This window comes from Pyricularia oryzae, chromosome 2 (assembly GCF_000002495.2).
Source record: "Pyricularia oryzae 70-15 chromosome 2, whole genome shotgun sequence".
In the NCBI taxonomy this organism is placed as follows: domain Eukaryota; kingdom Fungi; phylum Ascomycota; class Sordariomycetes; order Magnaporthales; family Pyriculariaceae; genus Pyricularia; species Pyricularia oryzae.
The window spans coordinates 978,916-1,002,497 of record NC_017850.1 but is presented as its reverse complement, the minus strand read 5'-3'; the positions used below and the strand labels follow the sequence as shown (position 1 = coordinate 1,002,497).

Genomic DNA, 23,582 nt, shown 5'->3' with positions numbered 1-23,582 from the left:
CTTGCATTTTGTCTAGAGATGATAATGATTATGCCAAGTAGAAGCCACACTTGGCCGATGATTTTGCTTCTTAATCTGAGGGGGGTTGTTCCTCACGTGGCTTTCCTCGGAGGCTCGATATCTTGCCTTTTCCTCGTGTTTTGATGAGGGGCCATCTCTAACTCGAAACCCAAACTTGCACAAAGCCAAAAACCCAATCGACTGAATATGTCATTTTTAATCCCTACAGTAGTTTTCTGTTCCCAAAATAGGTGCCAAGCCCATTCGTGGCTTTGGGGATGACCCCCCTAACCGAGTTGTACCACACCCTCTTTTTTTTTCGCCCAGTGATATTGAACAACGGTCTTTGAACGGTTTAGATTAGATTATGGTTGCGTATTCAACAATGCGGGTTCGAGACTTTCTCGATTCGGGCATTCGCTGTCCCGACAAGAAAAAAAACAAGGCGGAGCCCGCAGTGTTTTCCCAATGGATCGCGTGTCGCTACCTCATATCAAGTCGCGATCGGTGCTTCGCCTCTTCATATCGGAGTCCCGAGGTACATGATTTCCCCGATCCAGCTACCGAATCCTATTGATCCCAACGGTGAAACGGACAATCTCGTTCTCGCGAATTTTAACTCTTGTCTCGGGTTGCTATTGACAGAAGAAACCTGATTGCTGCGCATTCTCGAAAAAAATAATAACACGTTATGTGGGATCAATTGAATCGTGATTCTCCGTTGCCGTCATTCTCGTTGTCAGGTCAAAGCCTGCTTACTCCCCGATCCTGGAGGAGCTCGGGAGCCAAGCCACGGGCGCAATATCTCTTGGCATTAGCCGCAATGACAGCAACCGTTGGTAAAGCTTCATGAATTAGAAGGGGAAAACATGAGTTTGATATTGGAGAGGCTGTGAAATAAAGATAGTGAAGCGTATCTGATACCTAGATCTCCGAGACAAAGATATAACATACCTACAGACAGCGAGCTGGCGGGCAACTGTCGATATCATCTTCGGGGATGTGAATATCTGGATATTAAACAGCAGAACCTAACCCTATATCAAACTCAAACCACGATGATCAGGTTGTGAGAGCAGCTAATATAGATTTGATGTTGATATATTGTACATAAGTCATATACACAAAAGAGCACTGTTGTCTAAAACTACGCTGAGGGGCTCCAACCTTCCAGATAGCAAAGATAGCAAAGAAGGACTCGTGAATCCGAACACCCTCCAATTACATTACGACTGTAAAATGATTATTATGCTTGCTGCAACGCCAACGTCAACTGCTGGCCAGCTACCATTTTGTAGAACTTGGCGCGCTTGTTTGTAAATGTAAACCCCAAAAATTATCTTCCTCCACATCGTAGTGGACTTGAGCCAGATTTCATGCGATACAGACCAATTCTCTTTGGCTTCGGTATCAGGATTGGAAATACTCGTGTGGTCTTACTTCTCCGGCAAGTTTACGGTGCCAGTGACAATCCGCTGCTGTGCTTCCGAAAACTCCCCTCTACTGAAGACGTGATAGGGCTGTGGATCGCCACGGGGGATGTCAAAAAGCATTGCAAAGGTGGGGAGCGCCTCCTCCCGGATCAGTCGCTCACGCCTCTCAGCGATGAAACACTCTGCCTTCCAGCGTGCGAGGGTCAAATGATCGGCCGGGACTAGGACCTTCTGGTTTGGGGACTGTGCTGGCTCGCCCGTCAGGGCCATGCCGGCCGGTGTTTCGGCAAAAATACGACAGTACTCGACCGCAGGACGCCACTTCGCCTGGCCATGAGATTCCTGCGCATCCAGCGCCTCTCGAAGCGCCTTCATGTCGGATGCGCGCAAGAAGAAAATCAGTCGCTCTTCTTCAGACGCGGTTATACAGCTGCCTCTTTTCAAGGTTGATAGCTTTGAGGTCAGCCATTGGATATCTTTGTCGGACTTGATACCACCACAATGATAATATTGGGATTGGATCTTGCACATCAGTTCCAGCTCCTTTTCGGGCGCCATTTTCTTGCAAGAGTTAACAAGGACGTCGGTGATTTGCTTGGTCGAAGCAATCATACGACTGTTTAGCCCGGCGACTGGAGGCTCGTGGTCCCTGATACGGCTGCAGATGGCTATTTGTAGAGCATAACGAAGTTTCATGAGATCTCCATCCCAGACTGGGTGACAGAGAAGAATTCCCAGCTCGAGACAAAAGTCATAACTAGGATTATACGCTTGTTCGCTGGGCCTCGAACCAGTTACGGCTCCAGTAGCCCAGCATTCGCCGCGGTGTGGACGAAGTCCGTATCTCCAGAGCTCATGCGGCATGGCCTTGAAGAAGTGAATCATGAGACGCCACATCCATAACTCGGCATCGTTACCCTTTGCTGCACTAGCCGCGTTCGCAGCCCAGTTGCCAATACTAAGCCTCAGCTCCTGCTCTCGACTTCGATTCCAGGCGTTGTCTTGGGCGATCCAGACCACATGGGCGAGCATTGGGTCAGGTAAGAGGTCCTCGGCTTTGAAGTCCAGCTGCTGCGATTGGTCTATGCCATTTTTGTGACTATCAGAATCCCCGTTTATGTGTAAGGCGCCATTGCTGCTCGTCCCGGTACTTTCACGCAAGTTTTGAGTCCTCGAAATGTCGATTTTGCCTGCACATTGTAGGTTTGCAGCTGATTGATTGTACATAAGGAAGCGGGCGAGATGAGGTCTTCTTTGCAATGCGCGAACAAAGGGGGACTTGTGATCCAGTTTACTCAGATCCTGCGGCGAATCTTCCTTACTGAACATGCTTCCGTTGTAGAGTACTTGCTGGACGGGCCTGGGTACTGGCTTATCCGATATAGTGGGCGCTGCTTTTGCTGGCGGTCCGCTGCCAATGTCCACAGTCAACCGCTGCCTTTTCCTCTGGCCCATGGAATCATCTCGACTGCTGTGTGTGCGAGTCGAGGCATCTGGACGCTCGCTGTTTTTCTTGGTCTCTTCTTGTCGAGTCCCGGTTCTCCTTGCGAGACGTCTCTGACCTTCCACTGACGCGTCCGTTTCCCGGTTGGTGTCAACTAGATCATCTTGTGCAACCACCTCACGCTCAGCCCGCTGCTGGGCTCGCTGCTCAGCCCGAAGATGCCTTGACGACTTTTCTGGCTTTCCTGATTCCTGGGGTACAGCAGCAGGCTTAGGGTTTCCCATATTCGCAGCGCCACCTGGAGGAGGGCGGACTTTGGGAGGACGACCAGGGCGCCTCTTTACTGGCTGGGCCGGTTCAGTTGCTTCATCAGGTCCCGGCGCTAACTCTGGAGCAGGGGCTACTGGAGCAGACGTGGAGGGCTCCGCTACCGGGTCCTCCGCAGCCGGCAACCTACGAGGCCTGCCAGGTTTCCGACTCTGCAGCTCATGCTTCCTCTTCTTTCCGGGAGTGAAAGCATACAACGACCCGGACCTGGGGGCCTGACCTAGGAACAATGCATGGCGACGCTTTCGTTTCGGGGTGGGCGCAGCCAAGACTGGCGGCTTGTGCTTCACCACAGGGGCGCGGTTGGCAGCTGTTGTTGGGTGGTCCTCTGAATTGGAGCTCTGTACCTTACTAAGGACTTCAAACTCGTATCCCTTCTGCTTGATCTTGCGGTTCCTGACAGGTCGCTGCTGGACAGCAGGCAGGGAAGGTCCCCGTCGCTGAGGGGTCCCCGGCATGATATTTTGGTTTGATGGGAACCTAAGGGATGCTGGAGGACTCGGATTTTGGGTTAGGGTTCAAAGGTCCCAAGGTTTCCCAGAGGACCTGGTGGCTCCCCTTGCCCGCCAGAACCTCCGACGACGGCGCACGTTGTGACGCCAAACCCAGTGGATACGAGGCGATTCAGGTACAGACGAGTTGTGGCTGCGCACGCGAACCTGGGTGTAAGTCCAAATCCAGGTGCAATCGGCTAAAAATTAATCTCGAAATGCCAATCTGAAAATGGGCGTTGCGTCTTGCAAGGCAATCCTGAGATGGGGAGGGTAGTAGCGCAATGGGCACGTGCGGTGTAGCTGCGAGGGTACAGTTTAAAAGGGAGAAGAAAAAAAGAGAAGAAAAAAACGACAGTCGTAGCTGCCTCAACAGGGTCCAGCCGAAACAAAATCGCCACAAAATGATCAATTGATCGCCCAGAGCGCTGTGAACACTGAAAAAACCAAGCAATTAGATCTGGATGTGATGGATTTCTTACAAAGTATCCCTTTTGTTGGATTTCTGAGCAAACACAGGCGAACAGGCAGGGTTCAGAGGGATGGGCAAATAAATGAATGCGTTATGATTGGGTACCAAAGGAAACAAGGGAGGAACGAGCAAACATATTTTACGCCACTTGCACCAAAACACTGATCTAACCCGGGACTCAATACATCCATGTCAAACAATCGTTAGCAGGCAAAGGTATGGGTGTTCTAGACTCAGCGAGATGGTCCGAAAGCGTTTTCCAGGGTTCGGACTAGAGCTTTTCCCGTCTGGAGTTTTCTCTTTGACGTGTATAAAGGAGGCATATTAATATCTTGATAGTCTATAAACTTTTAAATATCTCTTTCCTACCCCTGTTCTGTTCCCCCATCTATCTATTTCTTGATTTCTCTCTGTTTGCCCAAGACTTTATTATATTCTTTCATATTCTTTTCTTCACCCTTCATTCATCTCTTCGGGGCTCTTTATCCTCTAATGCCCCTTTATCAAATCCTTGCACCCTTGCGCCACACTGCTCTGTGGTATTGGTGAGGCCACTGCACATTGACCCCAAGGTTATGCGCCGTCCTCAGCACAAACTCAGGCTCGCGCAGGAACTGGCGAGCAATGAGGACCAGATCCGCCTTGGTCTTGCCGCCATGTGATTCGCTCACGACCTCGATGGTGTCATGCGTCTGCTTGGCCTCGGCCACCTTCTCGGCGCCCTGCTCATCCACGACATCGCGCGCAATGTCAGCCGTGTTGATGTTGCCGACCGCGCCTATGAGCAACCTATCGCCGACGGCCTCGCGGATCTTGGCTGCCAGGTCGATCTGGTAGTACGGCGTGAGCTCGATCTTTTGGGCCACCGAGTTTCCGCCCGAGCTGACGTCGAGCAGGTCGACACCCAGGTCCGGGAGGAGCTTGGCAAGCTGTGTGCTCTGCTCGAGGTCCCAGCTAGGCTCGCCGGCGTACTCCATCCATTCGGTCGCGGAGATTCGGACGAAGAGTGGCATCTCCTCGGGAATCACTGCCCGGACGGCCTTGATAATATCGATCAGGACCCGGGTGCGGTTCTCAAAGCTGCCGCCGTACTTGTCTGTCCGTTTCTGCGTGCCAGGAAATAAAATGTTAATAGAAGTCACACCCGAGGGAGTATGCGCACAGCCCCACACAAAGTATCTCCACTTACGTTTGATAGCGGCGAAAGGAACTCGGTGATCAGGTAACCGTGAGCGCCGTGAATCTCAATAATGTCGACGCCGGCCTCGATGGCACGCTTGGCAGCGTCCACAAAGCTGGTGACGAGTCCCTCAATCTCCTCAACGGTCATCTCCTTGGGGTTCGGAAAGTCCTCCGAGAACGGGATGGCGCTCGGGGCCCAGACGTCATCAGGCCAGCCGCCATACTCGGGTCCGACGACCTGTAAGCCCTCTCTCGGCTTATACTCGCCGCTGGGGGTGAAGGAGTCGTGCCAGGGGGCCTTTGTGCTGGCCTTGCGGCCGGCATGAGCCAGTTGGATGGCGATCTTTTGGCCCTGGCTGTGCACGTAGTCGACGATGCGGCGCAGAGGAGCGATCTGGCTGTCTTGCCACAGGCCGCTGTCCTCGGGCGAGATGCGTCCGTTGGGCGTGACGGATGTGGCCTCGACAATGGTCAGGGCCGTGCCGTGCAGGGCGAACTGGCCCAGGTGCACCAAGTGGAAGTCGGTCAGGTGGCCATCGTCGGCTGAGTAGGTGCACATGGGCGAGACGCCAAAGCGGTTGGAGAGCTCGACGCCACGGATCTTCAGAGGCTTGAACAGCGTTGGGATGGCGTCCTGCTGCTGCAAAGGGGTCCCTGCCGGCGGCTCCTGGGCTGGGGTGTAGTAAGGCACCCCGGCGGCCGGTTTGCTCAAAGTCTTCTTTTCTGCCGACATTTTGCTCGTGATACCAGCAACTGCACTTGTTTGATGTTTGGAAGCTGGGTGATGAAAGAAGGAGGGGTTGGCAAAGTGGGTCTAGAACTAGAAGGTCTACTTTGTGTTGTGATTGATGACTTTCAAGCCAAGCCTTTGGTTCAGGTAAGAGGTGCGACTGCAACAACTTTATATTCTAAAAATTACATATAGCAACCTGTATCCAAAATTGGGAGAATTCATAATGTGGAACGAGTGAAATGGCCCTTACAAATACCACGGATCGATCATCGTTGCACTACATACAGCTTGATCATTAATACGTTTGTATGGCTGTGTGGCAAGCGTCAGTATACTAGACTAGGGGAACAACATTTGCCCGCTTCAATTTTCCGTGGGTGCTCCAGGAACTGGGGTTAGCTAATGTTGACGTGATGGTGTGATGGGCGGCAACAAGTTTAGTCTACCTCCGTAGGTCTAGATCTAAAAAAGATGCAAAGCGAAACGCATCGAAAATAAAAAAAAAGTAATTAGACGTCACCATACAATGGTCGACGCATGCGCACTTAATTCGGCAAACAATGGAGCTGGCTGACAAATCCACCCCACCATGTCTGGACACGCACCTATCACAAAGTGCTGCGTGAATCGCTCTGGACAGCAGGGCGACCAGGAAGCTTGGATTTATCGGAATTGAATCATGCATTAGCACAGTAAGCACCAGACAGGTCCCTGATTTCATAATTGGCAAAGGATGGACAGGTTGAGGAGAAATGTCGTACACGTGTGTAGAATAAATACTCAACGTTGCGAAATCAATATTCCGAGTTATCTGCGCCCGGCGAGACCGAAATATTGACTCGGGTGAGAGTGTACTGTGGTACATTCGAGCGAACGAACGTCACATTGCCATCTTATCTAGGTAATGTCTCCATCACATCAAAAACAAGCCGATGTTTTGGTTCCTGTCATGCTTGCAGGTGTCCCACGGCAGCATCCACACACATAAGGCATATGTATGTTACTTTCTGGATAGTATGGATCCAAACTGTACTACTCTTCAACGGCACTTGTATGTAGAACCAAAATCGACTTCGATGTGGACTCAATTAAACTCGGCCATTGACGAGAGAATTTGGATCCAGAAACTTGGAATTACAACCAGATGCCTTTCTAAAAGGCTTCTTGAAGCTGTGGGCTTCTCCGGCAAATCCGTCGTACGGCACATCCCTTCTCGTAACAGCTGGAACCGAGGCCAAACGAGGCCTTGACACTGCAACCTACCAAGCAATTTTTGATGGCTACCGTGATCCACCCTTCAAAGAGGCTACCTCTTACAGTACTACAGTACCTAGCAGTGCTACAGTAGGTACTTGTGGTAGTAAACCGCGAGCGAGCGCACAGACTTTGACAGGCAGGCACGACAGGCACACTTCAGCCATCACACAGCGCAGCAGTCGCTAAACCAATTTCGTCTGATGTGCTTGCCCATGCACAACCACCATGTGCCAAGGGATTAATAGCGGCTGAAATAAGAAAAGAGAGGTCAAAGCTTCTCTTGCATTGAAAACCACTCAAGTAAACAAAAAACTTCAGACGATATGTTTTTCGTCCCAAGTTTGTGTCAGGAACCTCCACATCGAAACAAACAAATGATGAGGTACAAAACAAACAGAAAAACAAAATCCCCATCCAAGGATTCGGGACCATAGGTTTCTGCCACGATTTGCTTGTTTTGTATAGATTTACGGACGCAGCAAGGCAGCCCCCCCCCAAGCCCCCCTCGGCTAGTTTGATGGAATGTCCTTCGAGAACAAATCTAGCTGAGACTTGATGGTAGCGAAAGCAAACCCCGCTTTCCACCTTGTCAAGCTGTCTCACACACACATGACTTGATACAAACCCCGACAAGGTGAGAGGGACAAGAAAAAAAAAAAAACAAGAATAAGAACAGGCTACTGAGTCTAGGCCGGGTGGGTTTGGAATGAAACGCCAAAACAATGCTTGGCTTAAAGATGACCGCCGATCGACGACATTCACCATGGTACAGGTTGCGGGACTGGATCCGATACATCATGTTGTGAAGGAAAGCTAATTCGTACCAGCGATTATCCCTTCTGACAATCGGTTCTCTCTTGCCGGTTATCTGAACCTCTCCATAAAGAGGTGGATAAAATTCTCGACTGGAAATGAACATTGTAATGCTCAGACATGTAAGCGGGGAATAGTGAGATTAAAGAATTGTGCAGCCATCGCGAGATTGTGCTTGGCACCGCCAAGTCCTCGGATAACGGCTCACCTGAAGCTGCTCTATTGCGCGTCAAATCCCGAATCATCTTCGTCACTCACAAGGCGGCAGACGCTCCTAGATATTCCGTCGACTCAAAACAACAAGGCAACGAATTGGTATCAAGTTTCCGTCAAGCCGTGTACAGTGTGATCAGGAGGGGGAAGGTGATGGTGGGGATGGCGTGTCTCAAGTTTCTCGTGTGCAAGGAAACAGGGCGATCAAGACGATGGAGGTAGGGTTAGGGTTGAAATCTGACTTTTTTTTTTAATTTTTTTATTGCTGTGGTCACTTTGTTCTGTACTGTAATTACTGTGAGCTAGCAAAGCTGACAAGCTGGCTTTCCTCCCAAGCCTCCCTCCCATGCAAAGCGAAAAGCCAACCCAACAAGGTATGGGACCAAGCCACCCCCGGCAGGCAGGAACAGGAGGAGGACCCACGAGCCTAAAAATGTCCCAGAAAGAAAAAGAGAGGGACGAAAAAAAAAGACAAAAAAGAAAACAGTCGGCCATGTGCCATCCCGCGCAGACAGACATGGGCTAAAACCCAACTGGCCGGGGCTGGATGTGACGCTACCACCCAAACCCCCTTGTCTGCTGCAGCACGACGAAACATTGTCCGGGATTAATCGAGATAACTAAGGGGACTCGATCCCGTCTCTAGACAGTAGACGAAGCACAAAGATGACGAAAAGGTGTGGACTGTGGAGGAAAAGGGTGGATTATTCTTAGCTTTTTCTTTCTTTCTGACGAGCGGGCTATCGCGTTGATTCTACCGGGGTAGAGTAGGAGTGAGTCTTTTCGGCTGTTGGTTGCTCTTTTATTATTCTTTTCTGGCCTCTTTTTTTTTTCTCCCTTCTTCTCCTGTCTTGACGTCTTGACATGCAAAAGTAAGTGGCTGTGATTCCGAGGGAGTCCGGTCCGCACGTGCATCCCCTGATCTTCACCTTGACCTCCACCTTCCCTTCTATACACTCGCTCTCACGAACCTGCACAAGAACGGCTGAGCCGCTCCGCCCAGATTCCAAACCCCCTTTTCACCATCGTATCTCCTGGTGAGAGCTTGAGCATATATCAAGTGCCCACCCACTTCGCTTCTCCCGACACCCCCATTACCCCGGGTTAGTTATATACCTTCTATCCATATAGCTCCTTTCGTATAATGCCGCATCGCAAGTCAACTTCGGAGCCGACCGGCTCGCTGGGCACCGATATGGTGCGAGTGCTGGTCGGCCCGCATAAGAAGAGCTTCGACATTCACAAGAAGCTGCTCTGCTCAACGAGCAGCTTCTTCCGTGAGAGCCTGGCTGCCATCCCCGACGGCCTTACCGGCTCCGCCGACAGCAAGACGACGGTGCTGTGGTTCTCTGCTGAATCACCCGAGATGTTTGACCTTTTCGTCCTCTGGCTCTACCACCGCCAGACCTTTAGTTCCGCAGTCGACCGTGCCTTGTCAGCCATAGTCGCTGCCGAGGCGGACACGGGCGACCACGAGGCTGGATCTGCTCGTCTTCGTGGCCTCAGGTGGGCACTGGTACATCTTCACCTCTTCGCCGCTGCCGTCGACCTTCCCGCCCTCCAAGACGCCTCAATGGACGCCATCCAGGACCTCTATCTCCGCTTGGACTGGGACGTGTCACCACGATTCGTCCGCTCCCTCTACGAGCGCCGGGCCGCCGAGGCCTTTAGGCTGCGCAAGTGGGCCGTCGCCATGGTGGCCTGGACTCTCTCCTCTGGTGGATCCTCGGGGAGATGCAACGGCGACGACGACGACGCCAACGACCTCGTGTACCAAGAAGACCGCGACGCCGCCGCCGAGGCCATCGCGTCGCAGTTCCAGCACCTCATGGACCGGTTCCGCGAGTTCCACGACGACTACACGGCGCACCTGCGCAAGATGGCCGGCTCCCGCAGCAGCGTCTGCATCAAGAACCCGCAGCTCCGCATCCCGACCAACTGCCTGCGCAACGACGAGCGCAACTTTGGCTTCCGCATGTGCTCCTTCCACAGCCACCGCGCCTCGGTCGGGCAGGGCCAGTGCCCGCACGTAAAGGGCGACGAGTCCTCGCGCCACTCGGTCATGGTCATGCCCATCAGCAGCTCCCCTTCTCCGAGGTCGCACATGCGGTCATTTTCGCACGACACCAACTCGGGCGCCAGCGTCTCGTCCGACTGCACCACGCCGCCGCCGCACGACGACGAGGAGAAGCCGACCCTCGGCGTCGCCATGACCGCCACCAGACACCGGTCGCGGTCGGACTTGGGCTTCAAGCCCGTGAGGCTCTCTTCTGCTCGCTTCTCTTCTGCTCGGCTCCAAAGTACCCTGCCGACTATACCACCGACGCCAAATGACCCTGCCACAACGAGCTTCTTTTGAAAGCTCGGCGGGTGTTTGGATTTTCTTTTCCTTCTCTTTTTGGCGCGAGTTCAGGCCGCTACGACGTAAAACTTTGTTGGCGTTACCTCTACCTTTTTCAGGGATTCCCAAGTCCGGTGCAACGCACTGACGTTTATCCCTGCCAGCTGTACGATAGCTATGATATAATGATACCCACACCACACACGCACACCATGCAACCAGGCACAAAAGCAACGACACTGAGATGGGCAGGCTTGGTTCTGAAAGCACCAAGGCTCTTTTTTCCCCCCTCCAACTTTATCCACTTGCGTTTTGAGCCTATCTAAAAGAACCAGTCACCACTTCTCATGTCTTTTTCCTATGTCAAAAACCCCCCTATACCCCATCAAGCCTGCACCTGCATTTTTAATCTCTTTTAAGAGACTCGACTTTCATAAAGGCTAAATCACCTCAAGAAGAGAGGTTGGGAGAGGAAGGAAAAAACAAACTTCCACAGTCCATCATATGTAATCTTTGTACAAAGCAAAATACGTACAATAGGCAACGAAAACAACAACTTCAATGATTACTGCATGAATCAACATACTTGATGCGAAACAAAACAACGTGAACACATGGCTCTTCATTCAAAGCCCCAATTGCTATCCAAAAATGCTCGCGAGATCCCAGCATCTGCCCATACCTAAATGCCAGCATTATTGCTTCGCTGCATCGTCGGGCTGATCAACATACCAAAGCTGATCCTTGACACCCTCACCTCCCCCAGCCGCCGCCCCTCCATCCTCGGCCTGCTTCTGCTTCCCCGCATCCCTCTCCCTCTGCCTCTGCTCCCTGAGCTCCTGGTCCTGCTGCCACTGGGCGCGCTGCTGCTGCTCGTGCAGCGCGCGCAGCCTCTGGTCGTCGTCCTTCTTCCTGGCCCTCGTGTCCCTCCTCTCGGCCGCGAGGCCGCTCCTCTCGCTCTCCAGCGCCGACCGGATCAGCTGCAGCGTCAGGTCGACGCCCTTGCGCAGCGCCTCGTCCGTCACGTCGACGGGGACGTGCAGGAACACGACGCGCCGGTGGTCGCCCTTGCGGTGGAGGTGCGCCAGCGAGCTGTAGTAGATGAAGTCGCAGAGGTAGCGGCCAGCGTCCTCTGAGATGCGTACGTCGGCGTCCCACTGTTGTTTGTTTTGGATTTGTTTAGAAAAGCAGGCAAAAAAGGAGCTTCGACGGGGGATGCAAAATCCCATCAAATGATACAATGCATGGGTGTCGACAAGAACCTACAGGCACGTAACCCTTCCACCGATCCAGCACATCATCCAGCAGCAGATCAGTCTCGATCTCGTGCGGCAGCCCATGCCAGATCCACTTATCACCCTCGCGGGCGTGGCGCTCCTCGTCCGACAACGGCAACCCATCGACGTCCAACCCACGGTACCCATCGCGATGGCCGCGGCGCTCGATGGAGTGGTAGCGACGGGGGCCAGCCATGCCGATGTGGATCATCAGATCAATCTTTGGCCCACCGCTCCCTTGCTGCTGCGGCTCCGTTGCCGCGGCGGGCTGCTCCCCGGGCTCGTCACCCCAGAGCCTTGGGACCAGCTCGCGGACCGTCTGGTAGTTGACGCGGATGGGCGACGGGTACTTTTGGATCCGCACCGGCGGTAGCGGCGGGGCGTCGTCGTCGGACCTCCGGTGCTGCATGGCCGTCTTGCCCGGCGGCGGCGGGAGGTAGTCTGGGAGGAGCCGCGTGATCTCCCATGCTGGGTTTACGGGGTATTCCTCTCTGAAGGGCTGTGGTGGACAGAGGTACCCAAAAGGGGTGTTGTCAGAAGGATATGCGCAGGCATGGTGAGAAGGTGGGGGGTTTTTGCTTGCGAGGGATTTGGATGGTCGTCCCCTGTTCCAGAAGAGAGCAATGAAGGAGAGCAAACGAGAACAAAAAAGATATGTCGCAGGGGATAATAGGCCTTGCCTAATAACTCGATGGGATGTTTCAGGCTACATTACATGTACCCTTAAAAGCGACGCTCATGTGAGCAGAGCCATCTCGGCGAGCACGTGCAAGCGAGCGTTGTAACGTTGGCCACTTGGCCTCGAGAACGGGAACCAACTTCCAGGCACAGACACCAATGACAAAGGCAATAGTCTGTCTCGACTATTATAGATGCCAATGACACCTATAAAACAACCGCCAAGTATCAAAGTTTTGCTTTCTTTCAGGGAACAAAGGGGGGACGAAAAAAAGACAAGCCAGAAAGTGTGTAGCAAGCACATCTCTCACTCAGAATGAGAAAAGTCAATTGTATCCTTTGGAGTGTTCCGCATCGGGGGGAGAAAAGCGACCTGAAAATCAACATACCCCAAAACCGGTAACAACCACCGTCAGCTCTTCGGGGTCAAGAGATCCCGAGGACCCCATCGCGACTTTAGTTGTATGTTTTTTTTTTTTTTTTTTTATCTTTTATGTTTTGCTGGTGATGCGTCCACGCCTTACAGTCCAGCTGGACCCAGAAGATAAGGTGTCGGGCCAATGGGGTTTGCAAAGAAAAGGCTACGTCCGTATGTAGGGCTGATTAACGGTGTTTACGGGACAAAGAAAGTGATGGAAAAGAGCCCCGGACGATTACCAAAGCTCGTTTTCCCAGTCACCTTTTGTTTAGGGATCTGGGTGGGTTTATAATTTTGCCGTAAAACTATTCGTTGGTTGAGGGGAAAGCTAAAGCGTTGGCCCCGGGGGAATCAAAAGCAAAACATGACAAAACGATAACGAGTCGCTTCGAGAACAAAAAGGCCCAATCAAAAAAACCATCTCAAGGTCTGGTTTAACAATTTTTCGGGGGATTGATGACCATTTGGGGTTGCCTGCTTAGCAACAAGAAAAAAAGAGGCGTTTGAAAGAGGCAGAGAAGAAACCGGGAAATGCGGGGGAAGCGTCTGGACTCCGACGGGCGGACCAGTCTCTCTCTAGAACCAAACTAGAACGGACCGGTTCTGCTTCGTTTGCATGCGTCCTGCTTCAACAAACCTGCAGACATGGGCATAAACCTTGCCCTAGCCAAAGAAAGGAGAAGAAGGAAAGAATAGTGCATGCTTTCCGCGTGATTTCCTTCTGACTTGCAATGTTGGTCTTCCTTGTTTGAAAAAAAAAAAAAAAAAAAAAAAAACCTTACGACAAACTCCTCCACCCATCATCGGGAATTTCGCTGCGTCTCGGCCGGCCATGATGCAACCGGCACCACCAACACCCCGAACTCTCCAATGTAGCTAGTAAGGTAGAGTTCCAGCTCATCCGATGTTTGTCGGATCCAAAATGCTACGGGAATCAAGTCTGGACATGTCCATAAGCGAACTACAGGGAACTGACCGACTCGTTTATTGTGGCCAATATCAGAATTAGCAAATCAGGGCAAGGCGTCGACTATTGGGATCGTTGGTCAGGGATTCAGATCAATCATGTTAAAAATTTCGTGTTTTATTTTTTCAAGAGACAAAGATAGAATCAAGGTTTTGTATATATCTATCATTGATGCGCTATCCAGAGGCGCTCGCTTTTCCAGCAATTTCTACCAGCCACCAAGGGAAATGCCATAAGAATAACAATAGCAAAGCATGCTTATTTGTGAAAATGCTTTCAATGAACCCCGATTGGAAAAAGGAAAAAAAGAAGGATGATGACAGGAAAAAGTAACTCCATACTCCAAAACAAACAGGGACCGTGCCGTCCCTGGCCTGTAGGATGCTTGACCAAATAACCCCGGCCCAATGCAATAAAAAGAAAGGTAAGATTGTCAACTTGAGGTGGAGGTTGAATAGAAAGAGTGAGAGGTGGTACAAGGAAATGGCGTGGCGGAACGGAATGAGAAACTAAAGTGGTAGATAATAGAAGGGCTCTTTCTAAACATCTCGAGTGACGCATAAATATGTGGCCAAGAATTTGAAAAAGAAACGTGAACATGTATGTACTGTATCAGCCGTTTCACAGTGGACGGCTTTCTTTATACCGAAAGAGCCATGCCGCTGTCGATTGATCGGCCGCTGGGACGCTCGGCCATCTCTTTGGTCTCGGTCGCCAGCTTTGTCTCTGTCTTCGGGTCAACGCCAACGATGCTCTCCATCGGGGACAGGACAAGGTCGGTCTGCCTTGAAGAGTTCGAGAGATCCGAGCTCACAATAGTCTCAAGTTTGGGCCTCTGGCTGGCATGTCCGTCTTGTGCGTCATCTACAGCCTCAGCAGGGGTCGTCGAAGGCTTGGCGAGTTGACGGCGGCTGGTCCGCGGGGCTTCAATCTCGGAGGACTCGTCGTCCGACGACGAGTCAGGCGAGAAGCTCATCTGGCTTTGCTTAGAGCGCGATGATGAGACTGTGGTCCGGCGGGGCCTCCCACCTGCTCTCGCGCCTGATCCAGACGAGGGCGTCCTTCCTGTTGGGAACTGCTCTCCGTTGCGGAGCTTGGCACCAACCAGACGCTCTCCAACAACCCTGCCGAGACCTGACTCGGAAAGGTTGTTTGCTGACGATCCGGGGAAGTGGCTTCTGCGGCTGACCGTGCTGGCCAAGCTGGCACTGCGGCTAACAGGCACCTTGGCCTCCATAATCTTGACAGCCGGGGGAGGTTGGCGAAGCCAGCTCATTTCGTCCTTGTGAGCCGGGCTGGAGCTGACAACCGGGGGGTGGTAGTCGTTGACGGGCGGGTTACGGTAGCTGGAGAATGTTGTGGTTGTCGGGGTCGAGGGCGAGTAAAAGTTTCGGCGGTCCTCGTTGGTAATCTCGCGCAGCTCACCGTTGCTGTTGCGGTCCTTGCCACTTCCGCTGCCGGCTAGGAGTAACGTAGAATCTAATAAGCGACCTGCTGATGAACCCGCCTTGGCAATGGCGTCCATGATCTTCTGACCAGGTCGGGCAGTATCGGCCGCGTTGTTCGTGGGGATATCGTACCCCCAAAGCTCCTCGTCCTCGCGTTGGTACCGTTTTAGGTTCCAATTTTCGGATACCGTTCGGCTTAAGCTTGGGTTACCCTCGGGGACAACGGTAGAACTGCTGCCAGGATTCGGCGGGGAATGTTCTGACGGAGCTGATGCCGGCATTGTCGCAGATTTTGATAGTTTAGCAGGCGCTGCTATACTTATTGACGGGGAGATGGCTATTGTGCTATCACTCCTGGTGGTGTCTTTTCCTGAAGAAGCAGACGTAAGCCTACGTTGGCTGGAGGTATGTCTGCCGCTCCCACTCTTCTTTGGTAATGAGGGTCCCATGGCTATCTCCTCGTCCCAATGCGGACTTGTGTTGAACGGACTGGGGTGGCGGTATAGGCCCGGGTTCTCGGCCTCCAGTCTATCCTTCTCCTGCCTTTCCCGTCGTGCACGCGCCTTTGCTTTGCTCCTAGCTCGCGCCCCGGTGCAAGGTGTACATGCTATGACATAGAAGACGGCCGACTGGATAGCCACGCCCAACGACATGGTGACGGTTTATCTCCACTGGAGAGCCACTGAAAGCCGACTCTGAGGAGAGAACCTTGTCCCAGTTGACCAGGGAGTTTATCCCTCCTGAACCTCCTGGATCCAAGTTATGGCACGGCTAGTTGACAGTATATGTGTTGTGGTATATATGTCGATTGATATCGAAGTCAAGTTGGAGTGACCGGATCTGACTGCAGAAAACAGTCTGTCGTCGGGTTCGATAAAAGCAAGCTCGTACGGTGTCGAGATCATGAGTCCAAGACCGGATGTTGTGGCAACTATATATATATATATATAGATCAGCCGGTACCAAGAGGTACCTAATGTGAAGACTAACGCAGTGACTTTTGGTTTGCTTTTCGGCTTCTCCTTGTGATTGTGTAGGAATAGCACCGATCGGGTGAAATTAAAACCATTCAGTTGGAGTCCCGGGAGAGTGGAGCTGTATATATCGGTTATGGCTCGGCTGGGCCGTTTATGAAGGAGGTGTTGGCAAAGACGCAGCAACGAAAGAAAAACGTGCGTTAGTTCGGGCGAAGGAGGTTGAGTGAGAATGGTTATCGGCCGCAGGCTATTAGCCTTTTGGAGTTTCTCGTGGTGCGGGACGTAAACGCGCGGTCCGGTCGTCCGTTTCGTTGGGTTAGTGCAATTGACAGCGTGGTGGAACTGCCAAGCGCACAGAGATTCAATGAAAGCTGGCTTCCCAAGAGGGGCCGGAAGAATCTGGCGTCTGTTCGTGTGAGATGAGGAGGTCCAAACGCCAAGTGGAATGTATGCAGGTGGCTTCGCTAGGGAGTCTTGGGCTGTTGAAGAGTAATCGAAATGGACAAGACCAAGGCACCTCGTTAAGATGATGGAGTGAGCCAGTTGTTTAAAGTGTGACTAGTCCGATTCCTAGTCTGGGGGGGAAGAGGTGTTGGCCAGGAAGATGACAATAAAAAGTCCTAGGGACTTGAATGTCAAAATAATTGACTTTTGGGACTCGGGTTGGGAAGGTCGAGCGAGTACCTTTGCGTAAAAGGGGGAGAAATGGAACGGGCGAACAATTGAATGGGACCGAAGGCACCCCTTGAGTAGCACAGGGCACTCGGTCAAGTCAAGGGGGTACAAATCGGGGGTCTTCAGGTTCTGGGGTAATTACTTACGACGTTCAGAAAGTGTCGCATGGGTCTGGGTGGGGAGGGGAGCCGTTTGAGGCGCACCAGACATATTTGAGGTTGCGATCTCCCAGACACTGGGATCCATACCGGGTCCGGGGGGCCACTTCCTTTCGGTCGCCTTGCAATCCGGGAGGAAAGCAAAAAAAGAGGACTCACGACGCCGCGGAAGTCCAAAGTACCTCACCTTGGTTTGGCGTCTTGTGTGTTGGCTGTTACCGAACCCGGGTACCTTGCGCAACCACAAGATTGCAGAATTACGCCTCACTAGGTGCAGGCACCAGAGAAAATCATGCGCATCAGCACATCATCGGGTACATTGCACACAGCATTTTTTTTTTTCTATTTTTTTTTTCTGCGAACTTGGAGGTGGCACGACAGGGACACGCGCTAGCGTCAAAGGCACCGACTAGGCTCCTCGGCCAAGATTGGAAAGGATTTGATAGGTGATTGATTGGTTTCTTCAATGCACATAGACCAGTTCCAAGAATGGCATGTAGGTAATTAATCAATGCAATGCCGTTTGCTGCTAAGAAAAAAAGCCTAAGATGTACTGTACTAAAAGTCAGATCTTCAAGATCCCGCTGGCAACAGCTCTGATCAGCGGGGAAAAGAAATCTTGGAAAGAAGCAAAAGGAAAAGGAGATGGCTAAAACAAACTTCACTGTAAACTACTTGGAAACACTTCACTTACCATGGTACACGTCAAGAAGCCCGCGGATCACTGATCTGTTTTGTACATCACGTTCCAATGTCCAAATTGGGCTACAGATGAAGCACCTCATCGTCCATGCCTTGAGCTGGCACTGGACCGACCACTTTTTTTTCTCTCTCTCACTCCTAAAAGGCGTAGGCTCCCTTGTCTGCCACCTGGACAAGTCAACCAGCCCCTACCCGGTCAGCAGTTGAAGAACAGCCACGCGATGCATCTTTTTTAGAAGCTCAAATCTTAAACTGGGGTGGGGGGCCGCTTTAACGGGTAGAAACAAAAAAAAAAAAAGGATTTCTTGTTCACTAGACTATTGTCCTCAGTCTCGGAATAATTCCATGATATTCGGTACTAAAAGTCGCCCTTGGAATCCCACGAAATTTCCACAAACCTACCAGAGGCTGGCTGATCTTGGTCGGGTGCCGCGTAGCCAAGTGTCAAGGGTACATGGAGAACCAGTTTTTCCTTATCTACAACTCGCCGAGTCTTTGTTTGTTGTACTTGGTACTCCCGACGTCAACATGCAGCAATCGGCGGGATTCGAGCTAATTGTTTATCAAATGTCCTCGTAAGCCGTCTGCTTTCCCCAAAACGTCTAGTTCTAGACGCGCGAACAGTGACGGAGTACGGATGATCGGGCATTTGATTTCTATCCTACGAAGTAGTTGGGCCAACGTTTCCACACCGAGTGGCAGCGAGCGGGACTGTAATCCGTACAGTACAGTAATTATCCTCCTACCTTACAGCTGTCAGCCCCGGACTTTTTAGTTTTCGTTTCTGCTGATAAAGGTGAAAAAAGCTGCGCCACAACGCACCAAACCCACCCTCAGCAGCTTTGCCTTATCCTACTTTGTGTAGCTATTACCCCTCCAGTCTCAGCTCAAAAGCATCCGGTCTTGCCGGTGTAATCCAGAGGAGCTCCAATCCCAAATCCCCTCCCTCATCCCATTCCATCCGCGCTGCCGTTTTTGTCCCGCCAAGCCGCCCTTCCCACCATCCGACTTCACCCTATTGGGCAACTGTGCCGCTCCCCGGACTTTTCAACCGGGCTATCTTTTGTGGTTGTGTTGCGTGCTTGCGTAAGGTAGTAACCCAGTCTTTCCCAGTCAAGGCAGTTCCTACGGAAATGTGACGGGTCTCTTTTTCGCTATAGGGCAAACGCAAGGCCCAGGCACCCGAGTAGGTGGGAACATGGCAGCACACCGTCGATCCGGAAAGCCGGGTGATTTTTGTTTAGAACTCGCATCCTGTTTCTTAGGCGACGGACTAGTTCTAACATATTTCGTGGAACCTACTACCTTATGTAAGTTGACTACTTCAAGTACCCACAGTACTTCGTCCAAGCTTTTACATAGTACAACCAGCGTGTCCAGCATGAAAGATCAGTGTGAGTATAGAGTACGAGTACGTGTCGCATCGAAAAAAAAACTCGGCCCGCCTGAAGCAAACAATGCAGAGAAAAACTTAATCACCGTATCTGCCATATTCGCCGAAATGATACATCAAGTCTCTGTAGCCAGCCATCGGCAGGTGCCTCTTCTTTTTCCCAATAAAAAGGCACCTAGCGCGCGTGGCTTGGCGGGAAAGTGCTGTACAGTACCTAGGTAGCTAGGTTGTACTCTGTACCGGTAGTAGTAAATGCAAGCAAGGTTATCGATGTGGAGTTAGAGGTGTTTTCTTTTTCGCACTCTTCTCCGACAACCCAGAAAACTCGTCTTTGTTTATCTTGCAGAAAAACGAAAAGAAGTCTTGGCAGTGTGCTTTTCTCGGCGGGATCGATGTGCTTACGTCTTTCTTTTTAGGGTTGCTTTGTTTCTGAGCCCAGCCCGGCACCGGCACCAGCACCAGCATGTGTCGGCGCTCACGGGGTCCCGCTGCTTTCTCTTTTCTTGCTGTTAGGTCCTATGCTCTGTCATCCCCCAACAACACATGGCAATGCATCAGCAACACGTTTACACAGCCACAAGACCTTGAATCAAAAACAGATCCGGCATGTACCTAGGTGTCTCTGCCTATAAGATATTGGGTTTCTGTTCTCTTTCTTTCCATGTTTCTTGAACGCACATGTCAGTCATTCTTGGACCGGACATACGCCTCTTTTTTTTCTCGTCATTAGCAGCCCTGCCCCCCGCGGAAGACATCCTAGTGAGACAAACGCATGGTTCGATGCGATGCATCTATTCGCTAAAAACGCTTTGGTCGTTGGATGACTCGTCCTGGAATAAACAACGCAGGGCCAAGGGCTTTATTGCACGGTCATATGTGGGTGAGAGAGGCTTTGTCCATGTGCTGTGCGCGGTTCTTCCGTGTACACACCACGCAACCCACACACAACAGATATAGCGTCTACCTTGACACCTTGGCCTTATCCTCCGACGTTCCGTGTTGACCTAGTCTTTTGACATATGCCTAATCAGTTGGTTGAGGATCGTGCGAGGTAAAAGTCAGGAATGTGCACAGGGCGACCAGCAAGCCCAACCTCGGTCAGTGTAAAAGTACGGTGTGTGTCCTCACCACTACGCTTAACTAATCACCGTGGGTGCTGGGACTTCGAGAGCCAAGCGTCCGTATTGTTTAATGTCTTCGCTTTTTTTTTCGATTGTAGTTATTCCTCGAAGAATATCTGTAATGACTGAGATATGTAAAAACGCAGTCAAAAGGTAGCAGATATGTAAAAAAAGACATACAGGGACTTGGCGAAACTGACGAGAAATGAAGAGGAATACTTGAAAGAGAAAAACATAGTCGAGTAACGCCGCCCTAGCCACGGCAACAAATTCCAGTTATATGCTTGACCCCCAATAACTTTTTTTGTCTTTTTTATGCTTCCTTTCCCGCCCAACGCACAGTTAAAAGTTTTTGGTGATGGGCAGCGGCAATTTACAATTACATACAGACAACACCGCCCTGAATCCCATTTTTGCGCCGAATTCCAAAGAAAACAGGTAGGTTTTGTGGCACATAGCCCTCAGTGGGCATGAAAGGTGAAGAGAGATACGAGACGCCAGAGGAGCCATGTCGAGGAGCAGAGACCCCGAATGCGCACCAAAAAGGGAGTGGGGTCTGGGACGAGTTTGTAGACTCCGCGGCGGGTACTTGACTGGGTCAAGACGCACTTGGCAGCATACTATTATGAAGAAAACATCTTTCCTCTAAACGTCCCATTCTTCCTCCTCGAGGTCGGCGGCTCCATCGGCGTTGAGGGCTGCGAAGGATGAAGTTTGCGAGAAGGTCTTGACGGGCCTCTGGTTTTCTACCTGAGGCTTTTTTGCTGGCTGAACGGGAGTTGGCGCCGGGGCGGCGGCGGCGGGGGCGGGCTTCGTCTCAGAAGCAGCTCCCTCGTCCATACTGTCCACGGCGCTCTCCTTGTTCTTCTTGCTTTTACGAGAAGCCTTGGTGGGCACAGTGCTCCAAGACTCCTCGTCCTCAATCATCTTGATCTGCTCCTCCTCCGAAGGAAGCGAGGAAACCCACTTGTCACCCTTAGCCTCCTTTTTGGCAGCGCCAGCCTGCTTCTGTTGGGTCTTGGGTTGTGTCGCGGTGGGCTCGCTTGTGTCGAGAGGCTGAACGGGAACAACGCCGTTATTGGAGTCGTTGACATCCTTGCCGCCGGTCCAGACGGTGCCCTTGGCCTGAGCAGCCATGAAGCCGGAACCATCCTTGGCAGCGCGGCCCTCGGCCTCACGGGCAGTTCGGCGCTGGGCCTGCTCGAGGATCTTGCGCTCGGCCTCAGCCTCCTCACGCATGGCCTTGGCAGCCTCTACCTTTTTCCGGTTCTGGCGCTGCTTCTTCGTCTCGACGGGCTGCGGTGCCTTGGCCTTCTGAGTCTTCTTCTTCTCCTCCGTGTCGGTCAGGCGGAGGACAGAGGGACCAGAGGTGGGCTTCTCGAGCATGTCGGAGACATCGCCGGCGTTGGCGGTCGGAGCTACAACGGGGGAGGCGGCCGAGGACTGGTCATCGTCGGCGTCGATACCGGCTGTGGACGAGGGTGGCGAGGCAGCCTTGGGCTCCTCGACGACGGGCTTAGCGACCTGGCGTTTGGCTTCGTCGGCGCGGGACTGCTTGACCGACTTCTGCCTCACATCGTCCTTGGACTTTGCGGTAAACTTGGTGCCCTCCTTGACGCTGGAAAGCTGACGGGCAAACTCGCGGTTGCTCGCCGCGTCGTCATCCGAGCTGTAGGTGTTGGACTTCTTCTTGGAGGACTTGGGCTGCTCCTTCTCGATGGGCGCGGCGACGGTCTCCTTCTCCTTGGGCTTCTCCTTGGGCTTCTCGGGTTGGCTGTCAGCCACGCGTTGACGCTTCACCTTGCTGTGCTCCTTTTCATCCTTCTTTGTGTCTCGTCTCGACTGGGTAGCATTGCGGTGCTCCTCTCGCGATCTCTGGCCGGCAGTCTTTTGGAGAAGCCTCTTCTGTTTTGCGTCCCACTCCCTCCATCCCACGAAGCCCGCAATGGCGAGTACGATGGTCCAGCCGACCAATGTTGAGTTGGCAGCACCCATGATGATGATGATGTGATGTGGGGGGAGATCAGCCGGAGCTGTAGTCTGGGGTGAGGAAAAATTGAGGTCGGGGCGAGGGAGAAGTGATGAGAGGACAGGATCGCCAGCTAGGATGACGCCCGGTGCTGTAAACTTTGTTGTTGACACAAGATGATTGCCTGCGGGCACGTGTCGTGCTTCCACGAATTCTCGCTCGCGTCTGACCTGTGCAGCGAAGTACCGAGAGCTTGGGGAAGAGGTACGGTTCTCGGCTAAGGCGAGAATATGGAGCAGCAAAAAAAGACGCAACGCAATGGAGATTCGGTTGAGTTGGAAAGGACAAGCAAACAAGGGATTTTCGGGAACTTGAGCCTTTTCTTTCCGCAATCAGTGCAAGAGTTGTTGACAAGGGAGTCCAATTAAACTAGAAACGTTCAGGACAGATGGCGAGGCTTTGGCCACTGATGGATGGAAATAAACAGGTGGCTTTACGACGAAGCCATTTCTCCTTGGGCCAGAGGCTTGGCTATCTCCACTGCAAAATGGTCTGGCGTTGGGGCTGGATCGTCCAGTGAGCGTGCAGAAGAGGACGGATTTATGGGGCGGTTCTGCGACCTGCGTTTGCGGCTCCACCATCCGGCAGCCGCCTTGTCAAAGAGCTCTAACAGCTTTGCTCAGGGTTCTGACCACCAGCCGGCAATTGGATGAACGATGCAGCTTGAGCTTGACATGTGCTGCATATGCATTGTTTCGTTCGCACTGGGAATTTTTAATTTATTTGATGGTCTGCTCCCCTTGCAGTCAGGTGGGATGCATTTTGATTTCATATATTATTACCAAGCCAAAGGTTCATTTCAAACGCAACATTACGAGGGTGGTAAGACGCTACCCTACCTACCTTACCTGCCCTACCTGAGGTACCATGAGGATATAAGGACGAATCGGATAGGCTCCTGGAACAATTGACGGATTTTCCGCGGAAGAGGGCAAACATAACCCAGAGCTGAAATTTTGGTACCAGCATAACAAATATACGTATCTTCGTTATCAAATGACGTGGTATTGTAGACAGAGTTTATCAAGGTTAT

The 23,582-nt window shown here is 52.0% G+C and overlaps 6 protein-coding genes across 6 annotated transcripts; 1 reads left to right on the top strand and 5 right to left on the bottom strand.

The window, feature by feature from the left end:
• Positions 1-1,436: 1,436 nt before the first annotated feature.
• On the bottom strand, positions 1,437-3,662 carry MGG_04570 (uncharacterized protein; the record flags this gene model as incomplete). Its single annotated transcript, XM_003713551.1, has 3 exons — positions 1,437-2,623; positions 2,756-3,424; positions 3,557-3,662. 3 exons carry the CDS (start codon positions 3,660-3,662, stop codon positions 1,437-1,439), a joined length of 1,962 nt encoding a protein of 653 aa, XP_003713599.1.
• Positions 3,663-4,434: 772 nt separating this feature from the next.
• Positions 4,435-6,322, bottom strand: MGG_04569 (NADPH dehydrogenase). Its single transcript, XM_003713550.1, has 2 exons — positions 5,357-6,322; positions 4,435-5,273 (listed from the first exon to the last, which is right to left on the bottom strand). The coding sequence occupies exons 1-2, from the start codon at positions 6,080-6,082 to the stop codon at positions 4,671-4,673; spliced, it is 1,329 nt and encodes a 442-aa protein (XP_003713598.1). The 5' UTR covers positions 6,083-6,322; the 3' UTR covers positions 4,435-4,670.
• Positions 6,323-8,671: 2,349 nt separating this feature from the next.
• On the top strand, positions 8,672-11,302 carry MGG_04568 (uncharacterized protein). Its single transcript, XM_003713549.1, has one exon. The coding sequence runs from the start codon at positions 9,510-9,512 to the stop codon at positions 10,722-10,724; it is 1,215 nt and encodes a 404-aa protein (XP_003713597.1). The 5' UTR covers positions 8,672-9,509; the 3' UTR covers positions 10,725-11,302.
• Positions 11,119-13,566, bottom strand: MGG_11385 (uncharacterized protein). Its single transcript, XM_003713548.1, has 3 exons — positions 13,051-13,566; positions 11,973-12,482; positions 11,119-11,863 (listed from the first exon to the last, which is right to left on the bottom strand). The coding sequence occupies exons 1-3, from the start codon at positions 13,108-13,110 to the stop codon at positions 11,402-11,404; spliced, it is 1,032 nt and encodes a 343-aa protein (XP_003713596.1). The 5' UTR covers positions 13,111-13,566; the 3' UTR covers positions 11,119-11,401.
• A 576-nt stretch (positions 13,567-14,142) lies between these two features.
• MGG_04567 (uncharacterized protein) lies at positions 14,143-17,298 on the bottom strand. The gene has a single exon (XM_003713547.1). The coding sequence runs from the start codon at positions 16,145-16,147 to the stop codon at positions 14,687-14,689; it is 1,461 nt and encodes a 486-aa protein (XP_003713595.1). The 5' UTR covers positions 16,148-17,298; the 3' UTR covers positions 14,143-14,686.
• Positions 17,299-20,525: 3,227 nt separating this feature from the next.
• Positions 20,526-22,943, bottom strand: MGG_04543 (uncharacterized protein). The gene has a single exon (XM_003713546.1). It carries the CDS (start codon positions 22,513-22,515, stop codon positions 21,166-21,168), a length of 1,350 nt encoding a protein of 449 aa, XP_003713594.1. The 5' UTR covers positions 22,516-22,943; the 3' UTR covers positions 20,526-21,165.
• Between the last annotated feature and the right edge of the window lie 639 nt (positions 22,944-23,582).